Genomic DNA, 23,885 nt, shown 5'->3' with positions numbered 1-23,885 from the left:
TCATCCAAAGAAAATTACTGTTCAAGTAAAGAATAACAGACTCAAATCAAATGTTTCATAAGCCTGAGTTTCATATTAACAGCCCTGACAAATGCCTTTAAGTATGTATCACATGGTAGAGTATTTGATTACAAAAAATACTCTATTTGATTACAAAAAATACTCAGGTAAATTCCTTACCTGCCTCTTCAAATATATTTGTTTTTAAAATTAGCAAAGTTTTATAATAATTTTAGGATTCTATTCTCATTAAAATTATTTTAAAGACAAAAAAAGTTAGTCTTGAGAGACTTTATGCATCTCAAGTCCAGAGTCTTATGTCTAAATTACAAGGTCGATTACTATTGGCAATCATGTGAAGTGAATGCTTCTGTGTGGGATAAGTGTGCCCACTTCTAACCAATTTATGCTGCTTTCCTTTTTCTCCACTGGTCTGCACACCAGCTCGTTTTATCACTATGCATTACCTGTGAGCACCAACAGGGTATTTTTAGGCAATTCTAATACATGCTGTTCAGACCTGGATTGTAGAATTTTGAAGACCGAAACAGAAAATGTTTCAGTTGAAGTCCCACTACAGTGTATGTTTTCTAATTTTTTTATGTGAATGACAGATTCTGAGACCATCTAAATCCTAAAAATTCAGTGTCATTTAACCAAGTAAATATATCAACAACAAATTTCATATGGCACATAAGCAAAATATTAAACTGAGGACAAATCCAAGTTGTAATTGCTGTTATGTAGGGAAACTAAAAAAGTAGTCCCTCAGTGCAGCCTACTTACCAAGATTGAGTTAATCCTATTTAAAATTAAAAGGTAGAAAGATTGACTACATATTTTCCTTGAAATCCAAATGTTTCAGAGGTCAAATGAATGTGCCACTCTGCAAACAACATCTAAATCTCTACTGGAAGCGAAAAATCGTGAAGTGTAAAGTGCAGTCAGCTTGGAACACATAAAACAGCACCAAAACCCTGCACTTTGTATCAGGTCACCCTTGATGAGAAAAGCTGGATATATTACCCATTTCAAAAGAAAATAAAAACTGATAGAACAAAGTAAGACTTTTTGGGTTGCTTTTTCGAGAATACTTGAGAATTTTAACCTCTCTGCACAGACCATTTTTAAAATGACATAGAGAATATTAATTGGAAATGCACCTCACATTGCTAAAAGCTACAAAAATTGAAGGTAGCTTCACTACCAGGTGATTTATAACAGGGAAGCAATACCCTATTCTGATCCTTTCCCATTTGGTCAGCAGAATCAGAAATCTTTTGAAGCTCATATCTCTTTTGCTGGCTTAAAAGTAAAAATTTATAGTGGCTTTTGCACATCTTTCTTGAATAATGTATTTTCAAGATACTGAAAAATACCCTATTAGGCTGAGACTATATCACATTTTATCACATTAGACCTGCATGCCTGTGTAAAAATATGCATAGCAGACAGAGGACTATATTTTTTTTCTGGAATGAAAGTACATATTTTTTGTGCTAGTGCCAAGAAGAAATGAAACATGACATGGAGCACATCCAGTCACACACCAGAAGTGATAGACAGTTATTAACAGTGAAGGTTTCTGACTTTGTTATTTTGCATTGAAATCTTTGCTTGGATATTAGAAGTGTGAAGCTTTTTGTTTTTAAACTCTTCAAAATCACATATTTATTTTTGGATCAAAAGTTTTAGCATATTCTATTTCTCCCAACTGCCTGTGTATATTATGAAGCCTTTTTTTTCTTCTATATCCCTTGATGTCTTACTTACTATCAAACCAATGGCCAGTGGATAACCTCTGTAATCTATAACCTTTCTATGTGTCACACACAAAGACAGAAGTGTGTTGGTTGTCAGTTTTTCTTTTGAGCCTAACAAAAAGTTGGAGATAATGTAACTCTCCTTTAATGCATATGAATCAAACTAACGCTGTTGACTATTGTAACACGAGGCTCAGTTGATATCAGTGCCTTTGACTTTTCATTGAATTACTGTGCATTGAATGGATATGCAACTAGGGCAGTTGATGACACCAAATACATATTTTACATTGTAACTGCAATGGGTGCTCTCTGTTCTGGGATAATCATAGAATGGTTTGGGTTGGAAGCGACCTTAAAGACCATCTAATTCCAACCCCCTGCCATGGGCAGGGACACCTTCCGTTAGATTGGGTAACTCCAAGCCACATCCAACCTGGCCTTGAAAACTGTCAGGGATGGGGCAGCCACAGCTTCTCTGGGAAACCTGTGCCAGTGTCTCACCACCCTCATAGTGAATGTATATATCACTCTTACAGTAGTAAATGCTTTAATTTGAAATATAATGGGGGCATTCTATCAGAAAAAAAGGTTTGGCAATAGGAATTTCCTGAGAAGAAAACTTTCCTTTCTTAATCCAATCAGAACCTGAATTGCACAAGGAAACAGAAAGCAGTTGTTTTAAACTACAGTAAATTGTCTGTTATGCTGTGGGGTTTAAGAATTGGGGAAATAAAGTTTCCCAAAGTCACTCAAGCCAAGTCTCAGAGCAACATGAAAAAAAAAACCAACATCCAGTAAACCTGCAGGGCCAGCATGTAATGCCATTTTTGCAAATTTAAGGGAACAATATTGCTAAATAAAGTTTTTTTGATTTTTTGGGGGTTCTTACCCTAAATAATTTCTGGTAAAGAGTACTTGCATTTTGCTTAAACTGCAGCGAACAGGCTAGGACCAACTCTGAAGCAGAGGAGAAGGGAGAAGGAAGTAGAAGGAATAGAAGAGAGGGAGCTACACCTTTGAGAAGCAACAAGCAAATAAAACAATTTATCAAAGTCTGCTATTTATGATAACTGTTTTCTTATTTGCAAGTGTCTGAAGTGGTCAATAGTTAATGTTACCATTAGGAAACTAAACTAATTCTGGAAACTTCAGAAATTTCAAGGGAGTTTATTTGGTCAAGGCAAAAATGCAGAGATGAATATCTTCTGGTAATTTAAAAGAAAAAAAAGTTTTTGATTAAATAAAATCGCTACCTGCTACGGGCATAATCCACAATATCAGCAAACAGCTCACTAAAAGCAAACCGCCTGTACGGTAAAACATTAGGCTGAAGTTTGAATACCAAGATAAGTTCCCACAGGTTAATAACTGGGACCAAAACCAGAAGAAAATTATCTTCTTGCACAGAGCAATTTAAAAATAGCCTTTAAAATACCACTGATTTAATGAAAGAGGAAAAGGCTAAACTTAGGTAAGACATATGGCCAGCAGCTGCTGTTCACCATAGAGCCAACCAAATGGCTTTATAATGATGAACAAAATCAACAGCCCAGTTTCCATTAAAGACTTGCCATGCAAACAAGAAAGCAGAAAACTTCAGCAGCAGACAAAAAGCTCCAGAGCATCAAGACAACTGCAGCAGATCCAGGTACAAAATGAACTTAGTATATAAAAAAAGGTGCTGTTACTCAATATACAAACAAAATCGCTCTCAACCAGTAGGTCGGGACAGTTTAAGCAACTGTATAAAACATAAGAGGCTTAGTCCTGCCGTCTCTATTTGCCACCATCTCCACTATGAACTACAGATATGCAGTATCTCATATTTGGTATGCTTTCCTTAGAGAATGTTGCCTCCCTCAAGCTGTTACTGTTTGAGTTATGACCAAACTCTGTTTAATTGCATTGCTGCTACATCTCAGATGTAGCATCCAAGACTTAGACTTGAGGTGAAAAAACCTCATGAAATACAATTATGCAGAACTAAAGAATCCCTGACAAAATGAAAGCCTTGGTCCCAAAACTTTCACAAACTCCCAAAAATTAATTTAAACAAAAAAAAAGGTGGAAAGAGGATGCAAGAACGGAATATCTGAAAACAAATGTAAGGGTTTGTTCCAATAACGCACGGCTTTTTCCACATGCGATTTCTCTTAAGGAACATTAAACAAATGTCAGCTGAAGGGCTTTCTGTACACAGCCAGCAAAAGCACAAGCAAAGGGAATCACATTATGCTGATCAGCTGCACAGAACTCTTTACTGTGACATTAGGATTACTTCAGCAACATTACTTTTTGGGTTGAATGGGATAAAGAGGCGGGAGGGGGGGAAGGCATCGGTTGGTTAGTTTGGGAACATTTCTTCTCTCTTGTTAAGAGGCCACAGCTTCACAACTAGGATTACTTTTTTTCCTTCTATCCAGCCTTTTCAGTTTCTTTTCCCTGTCAAACCGGAAGAAGGGCAGTGAAAGGGACAGCTTCTCTCCAGCTCAAGAAGCTTGGCCTGTAGCAGAGGCATTTGCACCAGAACTTAAGAGACAGTTCAGTTCTTGGCTCCGCCAACAGACTTCCTGCATGTCCTTAAATCCCTTTGTGCTTTAATTCTCCCTGGGAGATGCAACAATGGTTTCTTTGTTCATCTTATCAGCTGTAATTTTTTTTCCAGTGAAAAAATTAATTTCAGCGTCTGCGCTGTGTGATAATGTACATCCACATGCTACATTTAACAGCATGAAAGTTCAATCTTGATTAAGGTATTTAGGTAGAATTGTAAAATACTAAAAAAAGTCATAGATGATGTATGATATATACATGCTGTTCCTCTGGGGGGTGGGGGAGAGAATATGGGAAGCACTGACTAGGCAGAGTGGTTGCTTTATATTCCAGCTATTTTATCATAGAATTGTAAAATAGTTTGGGTTGGAAAGAACCTTAAGACCATCTAGTTCCAATCCTCTGCCATGGGCAGGGGCACCTCACACTAAACCATGTCACCCAAGACTCCATCCAACCTGGCCTTGAACACTGCCAGGGATGGAGCATTCACAACTTCCTTGGGCAACCCATTCCAGTGCCTCACCACTGAATTATGCAATCATGAGAACACACCTTATCTACTTATCAAAAATCTATCTCATTTTAAAAAATTAAAAAAAAAAAAAAAGAAAATCTAAAGAAAAATTTATTACCTCAATCGAATTTACAAGTCTTGAATTTTTAGAAGTTCTAAAGTGCTGCGTCACCAAGGGCTGAACTGCACACTCTTTTTTAATTTTTTGTTTTCTTTTTATTAAATTGCTGGTATTTTAGTGCAAACATCAACCTGAAAGATCAGCTACCCATCACAGAAATACCACCTGGTGTTTTCATCTACCCGTACAAAACCACATTTCTCTCAGATCCCTCTTTTCCTGCCCTACAGGGATGCCTATTGTGTTATCTCTAGATTATAGACAAGGAATTTGAATGCAACAGCCATACAATCCAAACCCTGCAGCATTTGACACTGTATCACTATCTGACTTAGCTCAGTCCAGCTACTTGTCAGAAAAAAGTTCTCTACACATTGCTTTATTGATGATTACTTTGAGATTTATACATTACCTTGTATTTTATTTAAGTTTTATTCTGGTATTTCATCTGCCCATCACCAACACAGGTGAATCCTATCCGTTAAGGAATGAATGAAGCCTCTTCATTTAGCAAATTGGGAAGTATGTGTTAGGCTTGGTAAATCTCTCCAAGAGAACAGAAATATTTGTTAAGGAGACACAGTCAAAATATCCTGCATTTTTCCATGTTTGTTTCTCTGTCCCAGGAACCCAGGACTGCAGGTCTGAGTGCTGATCTGTCCACATGGGTGCTTGTTTGCTGGCTTGCACGTCAGAGGGACAGATTTAATTTCTGTGCTGTGCATCTTCACCAGCAGAATAGTAACACACTGACTTACACTAGTGCCAGCAGTGTAAGTGAAGGAAGAGTTTTCCTGAGTGAATTCAAGGCCAGACCATGCGTGAATGGAACCCACAGGGGAATCGAAAAACTTCAGCTTTTCTAAAGGTCTAGCAAAGGCTAATGTCACAGTTGGAAGAAGCAGCACAATGTTCTCTACAATCACACAGCTTTACTCCAACGGGACCAGAAAATGTTTTAGACATCCCACTGCCGTGGCCCAGATTTTACTTCATGCCAGAAAAATAATGTAAGTTGTCACTTTAAATGGTGTGATATCATCATTATCTATGTCTGAATGTCTACCAGAAAGGAAAAAAGAAAAAAAAAAAAAAAGTTGGAGTTTACTGATACCCTCCTAAAATGAGGAAAGTAAATACTTGGTTTTTAATACTGAACTATATATCTCTTGTAAAGAGAGCAAGGAATAAATGATGGATCATAATGAAGTTATAAATATCCTGCATTTTCTCCCACCACTGCTAGCTCTTGGCTAGGATCCCAGGTCATTAGTGGATGTCTGTGATTCCATGTGAAAGGAAAGTAAAGAACAACAACATAAAATTTGCAAGTTTTATTGTTTAAGGCAGCAAAGACAAACATAAATTCTCGGCTGTGTCTCTGAAAATAACTGCCCATTAATTTTTGAAGGAGACAGAGGATGGAGATGGAAAAAGATTGTTCCTTGACTTTATTACAAGGGGCAGGAGGGAAAGTGGTGATCCAAATGTTTCAGTAATTCAGTAAGGGTTAGCAATCATCTGTAATACTCGGATAACACAATGGCATTCTCAGGATTAGATTTCTGCTTTTTCCCCATTCATCTGGATGTGGGTATTCTCTTCATGTATCAGCTAATTCAAGTTCATATTTTTTACTATTTGGCCCTTAAAATCACTAAACTGCAAAACAATTCTTAAGCCTATAAAAATACACTTTCCTAGCACTAAGCTCATTTCTGCACCTTCATGTAATAGCATTTTAAAAAGAAGTTAAAAATGAAGCAAAAGCAATGACAAAACATCGAAAATAATTCTATCAACAATTCTTTAAAATACCAGTAGAAATTCTTCAAGGCAGATTCCATTTGTGTATCTACCAGCAACAGGTGAATTTCAGCAGTACCCAAAACTAATAGACTTTATGCTTCTGAAAGTAAATTTCCTATATTTGGCATTGTTTAACCTGGGTGAACCTTGCAAGCACTCATGGAGCTCGCTAGTGCTTGGTCTCAACTGCACTGTAAATTTCTGTTTCTGGCAATTACAACTATGAGAGCTGTTGGAAAGATGTACAGTAATGGCTTCAATAAAGTGTGTCTTGAGTTCCAGCTACATAAATTCTATAAGCTAATCATAGAATCACTGCATCATTTAGGTTGGAAGAGACTTTTAAGATCATCAAGTCCAACCATAAAACCTACACTGCCAAGTCCACCATTAAAGCATGTCCTTAAGTGCCACGTCTACAAGTCTTTCAAATACCTCCAGGGATAAATAAAAAACAAAGAAAAGGCACATAATCTTGAAAAACTGAAATTTAAGAGTTCCACTGAAAACTGATGCACTAAAAAAAACAATATTCCCTTTAGACTTCAAAAGGCATAAAAATGCAGCAATGAAAGTTACTTGAACAGTTTCATTTTTAAAATGAGTTTTCACTGTCCAAGCTCAAAACATTAAAAATCAAATAAAAAGCAATTACTATAAAATTTTCCACTTTATAGAAGTATATATATAAAGGGGCTACAGATTTGTTGCAATAATTTGTTTCCCTTTAAGTGTACAAGTAAATGCAGTCTTACCTGCCAAGGCTGGGATTGAAGAATCTATATTTTGCACGCAGAACCAGCAGCAGTTGAGCAAAGAAAGGAGTGGCTTACCATGTTCTCTTATTCTAGTGCACTGGTTGTCTCATCAAAGTCAGCCAGTGAAAAACAAATTCTTTGACTCAAGTTATTACAGATGTATCAAAGGAAGAACCAACTTTGAACCTGATTCTATAATACAATATAAACACTTATTCTGTTTATAATTTGGGATATTAAGCAAGGTGTACCAGTGTATTTATTAATAAAGCCATTCGGGTCATCTATGTACAACTCTTTTTATGATGTTACTATACAGGCCAGAAGTGTTGCAACTTTAAGGCAGAAGTCTCTATATTTAAAAGAAATCATGTCTCCATAATTGGAGACATGAAAAGGTTTAAAGGACACATGTTAGGGATACACAGCAGTTGCTTCTACTTTTGTGTTTCACAGGAAGGAAAAAAAAAAAAAAAGTTGATTAACATATTCTTGCTAGTTTCAGGCAACAGACTTAGGACTGTACCTGTTTTAATCATTAGAGGGATCTTTTTTCTATTGCTTGTTTGCTTAAAGACATAGAAGTACCTGCCTTCTGATAGGGAAGTTTGGCTAGCTTTTAGAATATATGCAGGGCTTACTGCCAAAAGAACAGATGTTGAGAAACAGATACTCCATCAAATCTAGTTGCATTCATGTAGGTTTCATCCCACACTTACAAGAAGTACCGGCTATCTTCATTAAGCACAGTTCACAAGGGAGGGGAATCTGCTATCACTGTTCTCACGGGCAGAGACATGCATAGAATCACAGAATAGTTTGGGTTGGAAGGGACCTTTAAAGGACATCTGGCCCAACTCCTCTGCCATGAGCAGAAAGCAGTGATAACAACAGTGATGTTTCCACTAAGTAAAGCCCTTTAACAGCAATGGGACTATTTTTACACCTGTGTTTGGAAACACCTTCGTGGCTGCTCAGAGGACAGAAGGCACAGCTGACTTCCACAAAAAGGATGTGAAGGAAAAACATATACACTTGCACGAGTTCAGATACCACCTCAATATTTATTGAGAAGATAGACAACCAGCAGTCAAATCTCCAAGCAAGTTTCTTGACTGTGGTTCAGATCTTCAAATATTCTTGCAGTATTAAAGTTTCATGAGGTTTTTATATTGCATAAAACCAGAATGCTGTCTACTAAAATAAAAGATGGTTTACATCTGTACAAGATCCTCAGGGAAAAGAGTCTCTTCTAAATTTATATTGTTTTAGCAATTTCCAGGAGAATCCAAAGAACAGGAGGTAATTTAAGGTCACTTATGAGTTCATGGAGAGAGCTCTTGGCATCTTATTCTCAACAATGTATTAACAACAAAGTGTGCCAGGACTAGTGGTTGAGTAAATTGTTAATTCCATTCTTTTGCCAGGTCAGTGGCCTCTACTCATTTCCAGCTTACAAGTACTGGGGGGCTGCATATTAGCAGCCAAAGGTGCAATGAACAGTAACAGTTCACCTAATCAAAAATGTTACACTTAAAAGGCTGCAGTTTCTATTTATGCTCTCCTAGTGTCAGAAATTACTTAGGTTGGACATAACTACTCTTCTACACCATTCTTCTCTTCCCTGCTCATTTCATACCACACCAACCACAAAACACGGCAAAGCCAACTATGAAGGTAGCTCAGTGCTTCATGCTACACTTTGCGTAACTAAACATCTGACAGTAGTTATAAAATATCTAAGAAATCAACCTGCTCAATACTTCCATAAAGGAAAAGGTAACACACATATTCAAAAATAGAAATGGGCAAATCTGCTAAAGATCAGAGGGAAAACAGGCATCAAAACCAGGGAATTCCCATGTCCCATGGTAAGGTTACATGTTTCTGTGTCATTAAAAGCCCAGCAATAAGCCAAATCTTTGATTTTACCGAGATGAGCAAAAACCCTTTGGCAAACTGACAAAAAAAAAAATACACATTCATAATATTATGACAAGACATTTCCTCTGAAGACAATACTGAAGTTTCCCTCTCACCCATGATGCTTTCTGGGATAAAAAAAGAAGCCCTAAAATTATTCAGAGGAACACATTTGATTGTCTAAGAAAAATAGCATAATTTTACCCTTGACTAATAAAATACACATTTTTTTTCCTTTTAAAATGAGACAGAAAGAAGACATTTTATCAGCATTTAAAATTCTTCCAAGCTGGAGATACATGAAATTTTATTTCTTTATAAATTAGAATTTTGCTCTATGCAGCACATTAGATTGGCAAGAAATGAGCAAGGAATAGGCAGACACCTGGAGGTTCAAAGTAAGTGATTTAAAAAGGATTAAAACGCAAGACATTTATGTATGTTTAATAATTATCTACCCTTCCACATATACTTCCCAATGTGTTAGTTCAATACTCTTTACAATGAGGTATAAATTCTGTCACTTATAGTTTGCAACTTACATTGTCAGTTCTGTCCTGGAAAGTTTATTGTATTGAGCATATGTTAAATCCATACATATTATCTACATGTCCCTTAACTCTTTTTTAATACAACTGTCTTATTACAGTGGTATTATAAACTGATGAAGAAAAATAAATGTTCACACACAGCCTGAGGCAGTACTGGAATATGACAACCTAATCAGCTATATTTGTATTTCCACTATTTCCTCTTTTAGATAGAGAACTAGAAATTCAGTTATTGAAGAATATTGTTTCTGTTTCAAAAGAGTATTGAATATAAAGACCTCATGCCAAAGTTGCTGAGTGATTTTCAGACAACCATGCTGGTTTTGACTACTTTCTACCCCTCAGGGAAATCAGCTCAGGCTTAGAGCAGAAGCATTGGGCGTTTCTTACACAACATCTGTATAGTCTCTTCTCCTTAAAGAAACCCTAAAAGGACCCAGCGCCTGCAAATTCTTTGTTTCATCTTTGTTTCAAAAACTGGCTGCCAACTTTGATCAAAGCTGCACGAACAGGTCAAAGTCGCACAGGGCTCTGTACAAACTAGAGCATTTCACTTGTAACACTTCATTTTCTTATTAGTCCCTCAGCCATTTATAGAAAGTCAAAGCCTGACTTGAAAAGGATTTTTAAAAGCATACTTCAAAAATATTATTCTTTGTATATCATTGTTTACTCCAGATTTCCATTATCAAATAATTCCTCTCCCAGGGTGTTTTTCCTCATTTTTAGAATTATCTTCTGCTAAGTATTCTTTTATTTAAGTGTATGTTACAACAGAAAAAAGTAATTTAAACATACCCAGCCCACATGGCACAGATCAACCTATGTTCATACTGTCAAGTACTCTCAGTCTCCAAAGCAGGGTGGCCATATGCAAATTGCCAGTCAGGAATGGTCATGATCCCTGCCCGTTCCTGGGCAGTGCGTGTAAACTGTGAGGAGAAGTACCAGCTGGGATAGTAACAGTACTATCCCAGCCCAGGGATAGTACCAGGAATGACTAACAATTTAGCAGTATAGATGATCAAGCTGCACTACTTACCCCAATGTTGAGCATACCTCAACATTAAGTGGGGCCATTTTATTAACTTGTACATATACACCCTCTGTTTGCTATGAGGAAAAAAGCATCAACTGCAGGTTAATAAAATGAGAAACAAAAGGTGACCTAGTCTGTTTTGCTCTCTCTTTCAACTCAACATGCCAAGGACATTCAGTTGTAGAAAGTCACGTACATTCATATCAAATGGAATAGAAAAAGACTACGTTCCATATATCGTGATAAGCAATAAATTTATGCAAATGACATGTAGCAGGATGTGAGACAATAAAAGCATTGTGCTCTACCAGAGTCAGACTCACAGAAATGATGTAAAGGAGGACAATGTGAAGAGCTAGAAGCAAATTTCTACAATCTTCTGAAATCTTTTCAGTGTTTTGAGTCTTTTCAGACTGAATGTATCTTTAAGGCACTGACCGTTCTTTTGAGTTTCTGCTGAACTCAAGTTTAACTTAAAAATATCAAAAGCTGTTTAAGCCCAGGCTTTAAATTATCTCATTCTCCATATACAGGAATCAAGACAGCTGCTAATTTTCTGAAAATGAGCTGAAAAGTCAGTGTCAATTTCTGGTGTAGAGTTATAAGACACACTAGAAATAACTAAAAGATATCACAGTGTTAGCTGTCAAAAAATTAAAGAAGAACAAGTAACAGCCTCAGATTGTGGACTAGAACATTTTCCAATCGTTACCAAAGTGAGATTATTTTTTTTGGCTTTAAAATGTTAACTAGCTCCACCAAACCCTTTAACTTGACTGGAATTTAAAAGTAAGTGATGATATATGAGAAACACTCACTGCTTCAGTAATAAATTTGTGTTAACTCTCTGGATATTTAACATGATTCCACCTTTTTTCCTATTTCAAAACAGCTAGGAGAAATAGTCCTGGTTCTAATAAAAAGCAAAGGAAAACCACCAAAAAAGAAAGATAAAAGCAAACAGGTTTCACATTTTGGTTTGGCTAATAAAAAGGTCAATGAATTCAGACACTCATACATTTCAAAGTAGAACTGGTATTCTATGCAGGAAAAATATGTGTACATATATATATATAGCCATTCATGAGCTACTCTGGCCATTACTTTCAATCATTAAGAAACAGCATGCAACTAAGAACATCAAAATAAGATAGACTAGAAAGCAGCCTTAGAGCACTGACTCTTAGTAGAACAGCATGACAACTTCATTCATGCCTGACATGCAGGATGCAGGGTAACCCAAGTTATCCACTTCACCACTAACATTGCCAATGTACAAGAAGGTCCTGGTGATGATGTGTGAGGCAATGTCAAAGTCCAAAGCCCAGGCATGTGGATCACAATGCCAACGGCTAAAGAGCACTTTTCTATTCTGCAGATGGAATTTGTAGATGCACTTTTCGTGTCCCAAAGGGATATGTGCTTTCATGGCACTTTATAAGGAAGCTCTTTTGATCATACCTCCAAGCGCTCATGTTACATTTATTGGTCATGTGGCAAAATTATTATTGTGGTCTTTACTGTGAAAGTCATAAACAGCTCCAAAAGAACTCGCTTCAAAAGACTGGGAATCATTGCTCAGAGAGATTTTTGGCTTTTAAATTCCACCAGGAAACCTCATTCTTCCACAATGAAGATAACACAAAATGTTACCCATGAAGCTTTAACATTGGTGTTCTAGCCAAAAAGAAGTTTATCTATTCCTAAGTCTATGAGCAGTTACTCAAATCCGGTTTCTGCTATCATAACACAACACACTCAGCAAAACCTAGCACAAGATAAAGATGTCTCCTTCTGTTCTCCTTCAAACCAACTGGCTCTTTCTTGGATGTTGCTTTGCTGAATCCCAGTTTAAATATACTTTGAAAGATCTTTTACTGAAATTAAAAGATCTGGGCAAAACTTGCGAAATTTTTATGGTCTCAGAAAACTTAAGCTATCGAAACAAAAGACATAAAGCAGCCTTGCACTGGTAATTTGAGCTTCCCTTTTTAGACATATTCCAAACAAACAAGATCCTATAAAGATGGACAGTTCTTTTTCAAAACCACATATGAAGCATAAATATAATCTTCCTGAAAGTATGCCTATTTTAAATTGAATAAATAATAACTTATTAATCAACTATTTCATGTGACAGTGATATAGTCTGGTAAGATATATGTCAAAATAGATTTGCTAATGTAATATACAGAACATGATCTTTCCTGCTTCACCTGAGAATGTCTTCACATTATAACACTGACATTAAAAAGAGTGAGGACCCAGCCATAATAGCATCTGGGTGTAAGGAATCCTAAACTCTGACACTCGGAATTGTGATTTTGATGTGCTGTGGTTACTGTAAACGTTTCTAGACTGAAATAGTTTTATTCATCTTCACTGTTTCTTACACAATTTAGGAACACTGCCAGCAGAAACTACTTTAGCAGAAAAGCCACAACTGAACAGAGATGTTAATTTTGCTTTTCACGTATGAGCTCTCAAGGGCAGGCTTTTTGTTGATTAAAAACAAAACAGAATTGGGAGTCAACATGCAAGTGCTCAGATCCAGCCAAAAGGATGATTCATTCAGTTTCTGTTCAAGGCCACACACGCATCTCTCTGAGGCATATCATCTTAGTTAACAGACAAATAGAAAAGTTATCTACTAGTGAAGATAAATGAAACAAGCACAAATCTATTAAAAAGGAAAGGACTGGGTTTTGCTATAATATAAAGGAACAATTGCTGTTCATACAAACACTTTAATAAACAGGACACATGCACGTTATTTAGGCTTTTCAGGCTTTAGCTACTTATGCATGCAAGTCCAATCTCATGGCTGCAACATGTCAGAAACATGACATGTTTTCAGAAATAAACAAAATGGCTGTGTTGAACTTATCACAGCTGCTGCAACAAACGTATCTCACTATTCAATGCTAGCACAGTCCTGCCCAACAAAATCTTTCATGAGCCAGCTGCCCACTAAATCCAAATAAACCCCCAAATCTGGCTCAGTCTTCTACTAAAAGTCTATTAGTATCCTTCCACCCAGTGACTACAGAACTTGCAGACCTACGTGATCTTGGAGGCTTAGTTCAGACTAATTTTTCAGTAATTTCGGTTCCCAAAACACCAGTCTTAACTGAAGTTGTTCACACAGCACTGCTAAGATTGGAGAAAAAACACTGCAGGTTAAAAATGAATCTTGGATCAACCTGCTACCTTGGAAGCACCATGAATATGACCTTGAATCTGTGCCCAGCCATGCTGTGGAAATGCCTGCAGATGAACAAGGGAACCTGTTTACAAAGCAGAAAGAGTAAGGAATGGTCCTCAGATTAAAAGAAGAAAAATATATCACTAATTTATGAGCATGGAAGAAAGACTGTGATTACACGGAGAAATTGAAACTGAATGTCCATCTGCAAGTAAGAAAGAACAATCAACATCTCCAGCTTATCTGCCTAACAGATTGGATTTTTAAATGCATCTCTGTCACTAGAAGATAATTTAAAAAAATAATCATTTTTCTAAATAAGTCTATGCTGTCAAATGACTTCAGAAAGTTTGCAGGACACCAGTACCAAAGTTTTGGTTTTACTTCTAAGACACAAAAATCACAAGGTTTATGGAAGTAATACTGATTGCAAATGCGCAGGTTCACTGCAACATGCACAACTGGCAACCCAAAGAACTTGTTATTCTCTTTTTCTTCTAAGCTGCTGAATGCACTTACAGATCCTTTCTGTTTTATTTAGTGAATTATACTGCCTGCCTTTTGTAAAGAACATGCTCTTTGTATCTAGCAAGCAACAGTCAGTGCCTATCAAGGAAACTGTGTATGAGCACTAGCAGATTGAACAGTCAGAAAATGTCTTTCTATTGTTTGTGAAACAGTTTATTGATTTCCCGTAACTTGTTACCAATATTCAGCTTAATCATTTCTTGTGAACTCTTTAGGCTTCATATTTGAAATGTATCTGCATTATAGTTGCGTATGAACGTATATGACTGTGTAGTTATTTCTAACAATTAATTCCTCTGTTATTTCAAACTCTTTTTTGTCTCCCCAAAATACAATGTTTTTCATGTTATGCATGGTGAATTGAAAACCAGCTTGATTCTTTTTTGTCTTCCAATGAAGCCTGCTTTGAAGTTTGCAATTATTCACAATAGTTCCCAGAAAAGTTTTCTGCAGAGAGATGTTGGTATAGCCAGAAAAATGACCTTATTCGATCACGAACTGAACACAGCAGCTGTGTTGCTGGCAGAAGATATATAGCATGCACTCATGGTGGTTTCCTTCCCTCCATCATAATCCATTATATACTGATCCAATTACTGCACAAAAAGCCTTTTTTTTTTTTTTTTTTATAGCATGCTCCCCTTTTCACTTCTGTCTCCCTCTGGATTGGAGAAAAAAAAATTCTTGCGGATGGAATGCTTACTGCTTTTCAAATATTTCATGCCAAAATGCCATTTACACCCACAGCCACCGCCTCCTTCTCTTTTACACCAAGACATGGGGCAGAGGGTAAGGAAAGAAAGATATTTTGGGATTTTTCAGAGATGTAAAGTACAGCTTTATTTTGTTATCATTTTCAGAATGAAGCTCATATGCCAGGTAACAGATCTTGAATTTGTCTTGAGAATTCACAAGACAATTAAAAGCTTGAATCCTACAGTGAATACACAGAAGCATCACAAACGCAGCTTCAAAGGAAAGGCCTCTCAGTTAAAGTTCTTCAGAAGCGCTGTATGTTTGCATCAATAAATAAAAAAATCAAAATAAGAGGAGCAAGCACAGTGACTTAGTTTGATAAATGGCTGGAAAGTATGTTGCAATGGTTTGCTTCCAAACAAGACTGCTGTGTAACTTTTCTAAACTTTTTTAATTAGCATGTAAAACAAACAAACAAAACCCCTAGCACTGTGCTGAAGATGTTGCATATAAAACAAACATATCTATCTAACTAAAAAGATGGTGCTTTTTAGTTAAACACTGACAAGGAGGCAAGAAATACATCCGCCCATCTGCCCCTCTCCCCAGCTATTTTACTTAGCTGGAAGTAGTACAAAGCCCAACTATCCTGGGAAGTCAAGTGTGATGAAAAGGAATTATGGTACTTTTAAAACAGTAAAGAAATGAAAAAATCTGTTTCTAAGGGTCATGGGCATTCACTCACATCAGCCATCAGTAATGCCCATTTCTGCCTCCAGAGCACAGAATAAAACACAATCTTCCCAATGAATATATTTATAAACAAAGATAGAAATAATTAGATAACATGTTTGAATGTAAAGGAGTTCTTCCTAGCACACATCTGGAATTAACAGCCAGAAAAAGAGAGCTTGTGCCACTTGTTATATAAAGTTCAGAAACAAACAATCTCTAATTTCACACACTGCCTTGCTTCTGAGCAGGCTGGTAAAACCTTCAATGTTTCAAATGCACAGTGAAAGTGCATCAAAAGAGACAGTTACTATTTCACTCATATTAGTAAGCCAATGATGAAGAACGGGGAAGTAGAGATGGGAAGGTCAAGAATTAAGAGCAAGTACTGACATTTGCAATAGGACTTGTTTTCATACCCTTACTACTTTCTCACTGTAAACCCATCCTGATTTGTTAGGATAATACTTTTCACATGTGATACATCATAGTGCAACATCCGCATACAGAGAAACCCATACAAAATCTTGAAACCAAGATTTTTATTTTTTTTTTTTTTTTCTCTCAGTAGGCAGCCACTTCTCCTCAGAAAGACAATGTAATCTTTCAGGGAAAAAGAGCAAAAATATATCCTCAGTCAGCTGTTTACAACCACCTCTGTGCACTCTCGTATTTCTTTGATTTACCTCAGAAACAGTAATCTGTTTTTTTGGTCATGGCCTTTTTGGTCAAGTGCTTTTATGACTCATTTTAGAAGGTCCGATAAGGGTCACAGCATTACTGAAAGTGATAATATTCAGAGAGACACTCGAATATTCATACCTGCATAAACCTAATCATTATGCCAAATCAAAATAAAATCCTTATCAAGTCCATGATAAGTGTGTGAAAGTGTGTAAAGTGTGATATTTCTAGACCGATATATCATTTATTTCATTCTTTCAAAAGCCTGAGGTAAAATTTCTAACATCTAAATTATGATTTCCTTTATAAACATTATCATCTCCATTTAACTGATGCACTGAGGTACAACAAAGCTAGAGATCTCCAAAAAGCGTTTCAAGAAAATGCATTTGGAGATCTGGATCCTACTGAAACCAGTGCAAGCTGGGCAGTTAAACACTCCTCTGGATTTCACTATCCTGAATATTCAAAGCCTATTAGTCATGACACATAGTCCTCTTATCAAAAGTAACAGATTGCTACACACCAGCTATCTATGGCAACTACTGTGTGTAAATACCTGCTTGCACATCCTGTGGGTCAGTCTGCCCACCACAGTTACTGTGCATGCACAATAACCGGATGGGTAGGATGGCTGGAGGGAAGCTGAGGACTGAAACTATAACAAGCAGCAACAAGAATACTTCATGCTTCCATGTGTTCCTGTAGCCTTAAGAATACTCTTGTGCAGAACACCCTTCAGATTTTGTTTAACTGTGCTTATGCTAGACCAAGCTGATTTTTTTTCATCAGTAGGATTTAAATGGGCTTTTACTTAAATTTGCATTTTCCTTTGCTTGGTGGAGCTAAAAAAGACTTGAGGGAAGATTCAGATCTATTTTAGGTTTTACAAAGGAAACTCAAGAGATTGGAACAAACTGTTCTATGCCAGACAAAAATTTAAACAAGTTTAGATTTACATGTTTGCAGGATGACTATAAAGGTCCCAAAGTACCTACAAGTCAACTACCACATTCAACCACCAGAATGAATCAGCAAGCCTGAATCTGCCTATACGAATAAAAATTATAACCCTAAATATCATTATTAAATCATTATCTCATAGTATTTTTACTGCAAAATGGAAATATGTCATTAATCTCTATTAAAGGATAATCCCAGATTATACAATGGCTAAAGAGTGATGGATTTCCAACATTGTCTTTGGAAAACAATCACGAACTACACACAGCTTCCTGAAGACATCTGTGGAGGAAGGAGGTGGGGGAGAAGGAAGCAATAGTTACTTTTACATAAAATGTCCCTCTTTACTAAAGAAGGTTTCATATAGTATCAAATTCACCTCCCAGAAAAACTTCATACAAGAATGCAGGGAAACACTTGTTGAAGCTACTTCATTGTATGCAAGCGGTAAAGCCCAGGTGCACACATCAACATTCTCCTTCTGCAAGACTGAACTACAACAACATGGCACAGAGAAAAATCAAGTTTGTCTCAAAAATGGCAGGAAAAGGAATATCACCAGAAGTTTTGGGTTGGTTTTTTTTTTTAAAAGAGTATAAATTTATATTGACAGTGAGAGTTTGGAAAATCATTCCCTTGTATATAACCATGGAAAATGCATGTAACAAATTGCAGAGCTAAAATCAGAAAAACCGTGCATGGCTTTTCTGTCTTAAATGCCTATATAATCTTCTAGAGTTTCCTTTTGTTTCTCATTTCCTATTTTGCCCATTAAGTGTTCTGTCCCTGTCCCAAATTCATATTTGCTAGCTGTTCTTTCTTTGGTCCCACACAAGTTTTCGACACTCAGTTTCTTTCTGTCTGCCATGCAGCCCTACTGCCTCACTCATCTCTCTGTATGCAGAAGGACGTAGCAAATCTGTTCCCTTTCCTTCTTCCTTTAGTGGCCAGTAGCTCTGCTTGATTTAGCCAGTGACTTTTCCCTTTCGGCATTTCTTGATTCCTCTATTCTGTTTATGCACCAATAAATCCATATATAAAACCCCCAAAACCAGCTTTAACAAAAGAAGGTATACTCCTCTTTGGAAGGAATTGCACATCTGTGAGAACAGATGAAAAACTCAGTTCAATATCAGCGCAAAGTATTCAGCTGCACAGTGAGAAAACAAAAGCAACAGGCCCAAGGATCCCAAACTAGCCACCTAAAAAACAGAGGTCGTATTGTAAAATTTGGATTTCAGCTTATTTGGAAAATGAACATAATGCCTGTACAGCTGAACTATTTAAAAAAAACCTTACATATTGTGAAGAATTTATGTAACTTCCAAAGGAAGACTAAGAATTCAGACTACTACTATTAGACTTATAACTTAAACTTATAAATTACTGGCTCATTATTAGAAACACTCTATAGCTTCATATTTCACCACAATTAGGAGAGAAATAAAGAAAACATAACTCTGGCTCATATCTACTTCCTCAAATGTTTTAAATGAGAAAATAATCTTGAATAACAGTCAAAGTCCATCCACTTGTACCTGAAACCATCTTCCAAAACCAACTGCTATCCTACAGGTTATGTCTGCTAAGAAATCTATTTCACAGACTTCAACAATTATGAGGTCACCTTTCAGCAGTGAAAAATCAGCTTTGTTTTTAATTTAAACTTTTCTCTTTTCAGTGATAAGAGGAGGCTTACATTGCTTCTGTAATGTCAATCAAAAAAGGTTGTATATATCGTGAAGAACTAGTTTTTAAATCCAGCCCTAAAAAAAAAAAAAGTGGACAGCAACACTTCTTAAAAATAATTTCTATTTTTTACTCTCTTTGCTCCAGCTTTTCAAAAGGAAAAGCACTTCCAGTTTCAGTGCTACTAAAAGAAAGAAACATCATCTGTCACATGGGCATTGCAGATTTTACTAAATTAGTTCAGTTCCTCTTCAGTTTACTGTGCTGTGAGCTCTGCTCTCCCCAAATTAGGGTGAATAAAATACCTTCCCTATATTTCTTTTTAATTTTTTTAATTAAAAAAGGGCAATAGAACAAATATTAACATGAATGTATTAGGAAAAACAAACAAGGTGGGCAACATGTACTTTACTTGTATTTGCCAAAATGGAAATACTGGTGATAGAGAGAGCACAGTCTTCATAAACAGAAAATAAATCCAAACTTCTCATCCAAACATGTGAAAATAATAGCACATGTGTGACTTAAGCCTGTCACAAGTACCTGTGAACTATATATTCAAAATATATAGGGCATAAAATGCATTTGGTTTAGTCATCTCTGGAATGCAAGGGACCAGAACCTGAAGTGAACAATGTTAACATCTGGAAGAAACTGTAAGAAGTAGTCATAGAAGCAGATCTGTACCTTCAAAATCCTGTTTTTACCTAAGCAGGATTTATGATTTGCAGCCCTTGCACTATTGTTTTATTGTCACAGAATCCTTAACAACTGAAGAAGCTGTTAAGAATTAATCTTTTATGTCCATCCAGAGGACAAAACAGACAGTTTACTAGAAAAGAGCATTTCACAAAAGTTAACCTGAAGGCAGATACTTTAATCTACTTGTCATCCTCAACCAATGCACCAATCACGTATGATAACAGTTGGCAGGACATCTTCAAGGAAAAAGTAATCCAAGGTCAACTCATGAAAGAAACCTTTTACAGGATGACAGTACTACCCTAACTCCTTTGGCTGCTGATAGCATCGTTGCCACAAGGCAGCTTAGAAACCTCAAGCTCAGCACCGAAGTAATGGTTCAAAACACGGAATTAGTACAATAAACTTCATTCATACAGTATAAGGGGGCAGACAAATGCACAAAAGCATGGCAAGATCGCAGTATTCCAGCAACCTTCTTCTCAAGGACATTTAAAGTATGCTTTACTGGTCCTACAGTCACCAAGACAGGTAAAAAGCCCAAGAAATTCACTCATGACTCCAGGCTTTTCAAAGCATCAACCCATCTTTAAATTTTTCTTAACTCATGAAAGACATATGTCTAAGGCTCAGTAACCCAATGGTTACATGAAGCAGCACTAGACATCCTTTCAGCCAACTTCAAGGCGCGAGTAAGGAAACTATGGCCTGTTACTTCACTCTCTGTGGCCAGGGAGTTCATGTTTCCCCTCAATGTTTTTATTGGATAAAAACATATTCTGTAACACAATGTTATCCACATTGTCTGAAATACCTACACAGCCGCAGCAAGGAAGCTCTGTTTATGTTGCATTTTACATTCTTTTTCAATTGCACTTGTATTTAATAACAACCAGAACAAAAATTTATGCTTTCTAGCTAATGTTTATATTTTCCATTTAACACTTCTGATAATTTTTCATACCGATATAAAATTACTCAGCAGACTGTATTCATCAACATTTCATCTGCTAAACAGTTTCAGCTAGAAAGCCAACTTTCTAAGTGTATGATGAGAGAAACTCACAAAGAACACAAAATCAAAATGAGCAAGCAAGAAAATACAAAAAGGGTGGGGGGAACCCCAATAATTCAACATTTAAAGATTTATTATTTGTAATCTCTAAAATGGAAGTTTATCTAGTGCGGAGTACTTTAGAAAGTCAACTTTTATATAATATATGTATGTATACACACACTAAATACACTTCCCAAATTCCCCAAACCTCTTCCACACTACTGCACCAAGACAGAAACAGAGCACAGTCAAGAATTTCACCTATAGTTCTGGTAACTGACAAATTTGATAGTTTTTCAGATATTGACTCCCAGAAGTAAAACAATCCTGTGCTCATCAGTACCTGAAATACAAATTTCACAGGACTAGCTCAGTCTTCAGTGAAGCTCACTGGCAGAAAATAAAATTAAATTTCATGTACCCTAGGTCTCAATCTCTTCCTGTAGATGGGATTATAAATGACAAAACAGGCTGGGTACACAGACAAGAACAGCATCACTTACCATTTCCTGAGATGCATACTTTGGATCTTCGGGATCAACTGACCAGTAGCAGTAATCAAAGCTGAAGGCCACAGTCTTTTCTCTTGAGTCCCAAGTGTTATCAAGCCTACTGTCAACCTGACAACAGAAGGAAAAAGACAGGAAGACCACTTTGAAGCTGACTAAAAAGTAAGCATTTTAAAACTAACAGGAAGTCTATCTAGGATCTGTATTGTGGAAAAGGCATGGCAAACAGTTTACCCTCTTTATTCAATTTTTTTGATGCTCAGAGTGAGGAAGAGAAACCCAACTTGCTGAAGCATTTTTACTGAAGGGGACATTTACTACAGAAAAGGTTCTCCGGGCTGTACACAATAAACATAATTTAGTTAACCTTCACAACATTTATATATTGGCAGAAAAGCTCTATTGTTGCTGCGTTGCTTCAGCCAAGACTTGCAGAACTAAGCCAACCCCTGGCTTAGGGCTAGAAGATCACAGACACCAATATGGAGGATGACCAAATAGCGTTTTATTAAACAACAGCAGGTGCTTTATACCTTTCGGCCACACGGAAGTACCTGTTCTGACCCAATCAGAAGGGCAGGTTAACAAATTTTACCTTTTATGGTATTGTCCAGCCTAGCCCCACAATTCCCCTCTCCATGCTATGGGGCTTGTGAGAGTACCTAGGGAGGGGCTCTCTCTTTCCGTACATCGCGATATCTTCCGGCCGCCATACCTTAACTACCTACACTCTATAAACCTTTAGATATTTTTCTGTCACTCTCCTTTTTTACTGAGAACCACATCACAGAAATCAGGCCGCAAGCGATAAAACAAAAGCAATTTTCTCACTGCGCAGTTGAAAATGCGAGTCTCTTCCCCCATTTCCCCCTAGCTTAGTCGAGGTTGCAAGCTAATACTTCTATCCCTGGGACTGTACTCTACAAACCTGACCTTTATGGGTTTGTAACGATGACAGTGAAGCCTTTCTACCATAATAGCCAGAAACTGACTGAAGTTAATGGACTTTTATAAGTTTTTCCTTATAATCTTGACCAGGTGATTTGTAATAAAACAGATAAGCTTATGAACAAGGAACTAGACATTGTTCTACTCATCAAAGAAGGGGAGTAATGAGTCAAAACATTTCACAAACCTAACACCCTCCACACACAATTTTGACCTAATTGGTAACATTATTGTAACCTTTGCAATAACATAAGAAGAAAAAAAAAAAGAGGTTTGTTATAATTTAGTACCTAAACAAACTGCTTCACTAATGGCTGGAAACCGGGGGTGGAAGTGCTCTCTGCCAGATCACTAGATAAAGGGTGCTGTAAGCACTGAACTCTGCTGCCTTGTAAGGTTTACAAGGAAAATTAATTTACAGGCCCATAAGACAGGCCTGTGAGGTGCTGGGGTGTTTTAACCAAGAAAAAGCAAAACAAAGGAGGACAGAAATAACTTTAAATTATCTTTAGAGCAAAAGGGTTTCATGAATTTTAAATCCTGCACTATTCTAAGGTTGTCATACTGAATTAAGTATAAACAAGGTTTCCTTTGGTCAGAATTAACATTTTAACAAGCCTACTGGTCATCTTCAATAGTAACTCTTCCAGTGTCAAAATTCAGAGACGGTTTTATGCAGTTACCTTTAATTTTCTTAGGTTTTCTGCAGCAATAAGCAGAAGATAGCTTGCAGCACCGCCTTTCTATTGCAATGTGTAAAGTGAAAATTAAAAATAATTAAAAAAAACACCTCCACCTCAGGAAAAGCAGCCCCTTATCACAGAGGTAATGAAGGGCTTTGCTTTGAACTACAAAGCACACTTACCCCAGATAAAAATAATATGAACATTAGCGTATAAATATAAGACACTAACTTGGATTCATCAAAGAGCATCTAAATTTAGTTTATGCATAAAGCAAACTCAGTCACTTCACAAAACTCACCAATTACAAAACCACAAGAGAGCAAACATCCAGAAATCAGCCCCTTGCGTCTCCAAACAACCCTCCTCAGCCTGCCACGAGCAGCCAGCCCTGCCTGCTGTGGCTTCCCCAGGATACCAAGGCAGCCCACAGCTCCTTTAAACAAATATAA

General features: G+C 36.8%; 1 protein-coding gene across 1 annotated transcript in view; it reads right to left on the bottom strand.

Moving 5' to 3' along the window:
* The window catches only part of STARD9 (StAR related lipid transfer domain containing 9), a 104,182-nt gene that overhangs the window by 63,924 nt on the left and 16,373 nt on the right, over positions 1–23,885 (bottom strand). The window contains exon 3 of the mRNA XM_030482460.1: positions 21,797–21,913. Coding sequence (XP_030338320.1) covers positions 21,797–21,913 — 117 coding nt within the window. The remainder of the gene's footprint in view (positions 1–21,796; positions 21,914–23,885) is intronic.

This window comes from Strigops habroptila, chromosome 4, assembly GCF_004027225.2.
Source record: "Strigops habroptila isolate Jane chromosome 4, bStrHab1.2.pri, whole genome shotgun sequence".
Classification (NCBI taxonomy): Eukaryota; Metazoa; Chordata; class Aves; order Psittaciformes; family Psittacidae; genus Strigops; species Strigops habroptila.
This window is presented reverse-complemented; position numbering and strand designations above follow the sequence as displayed.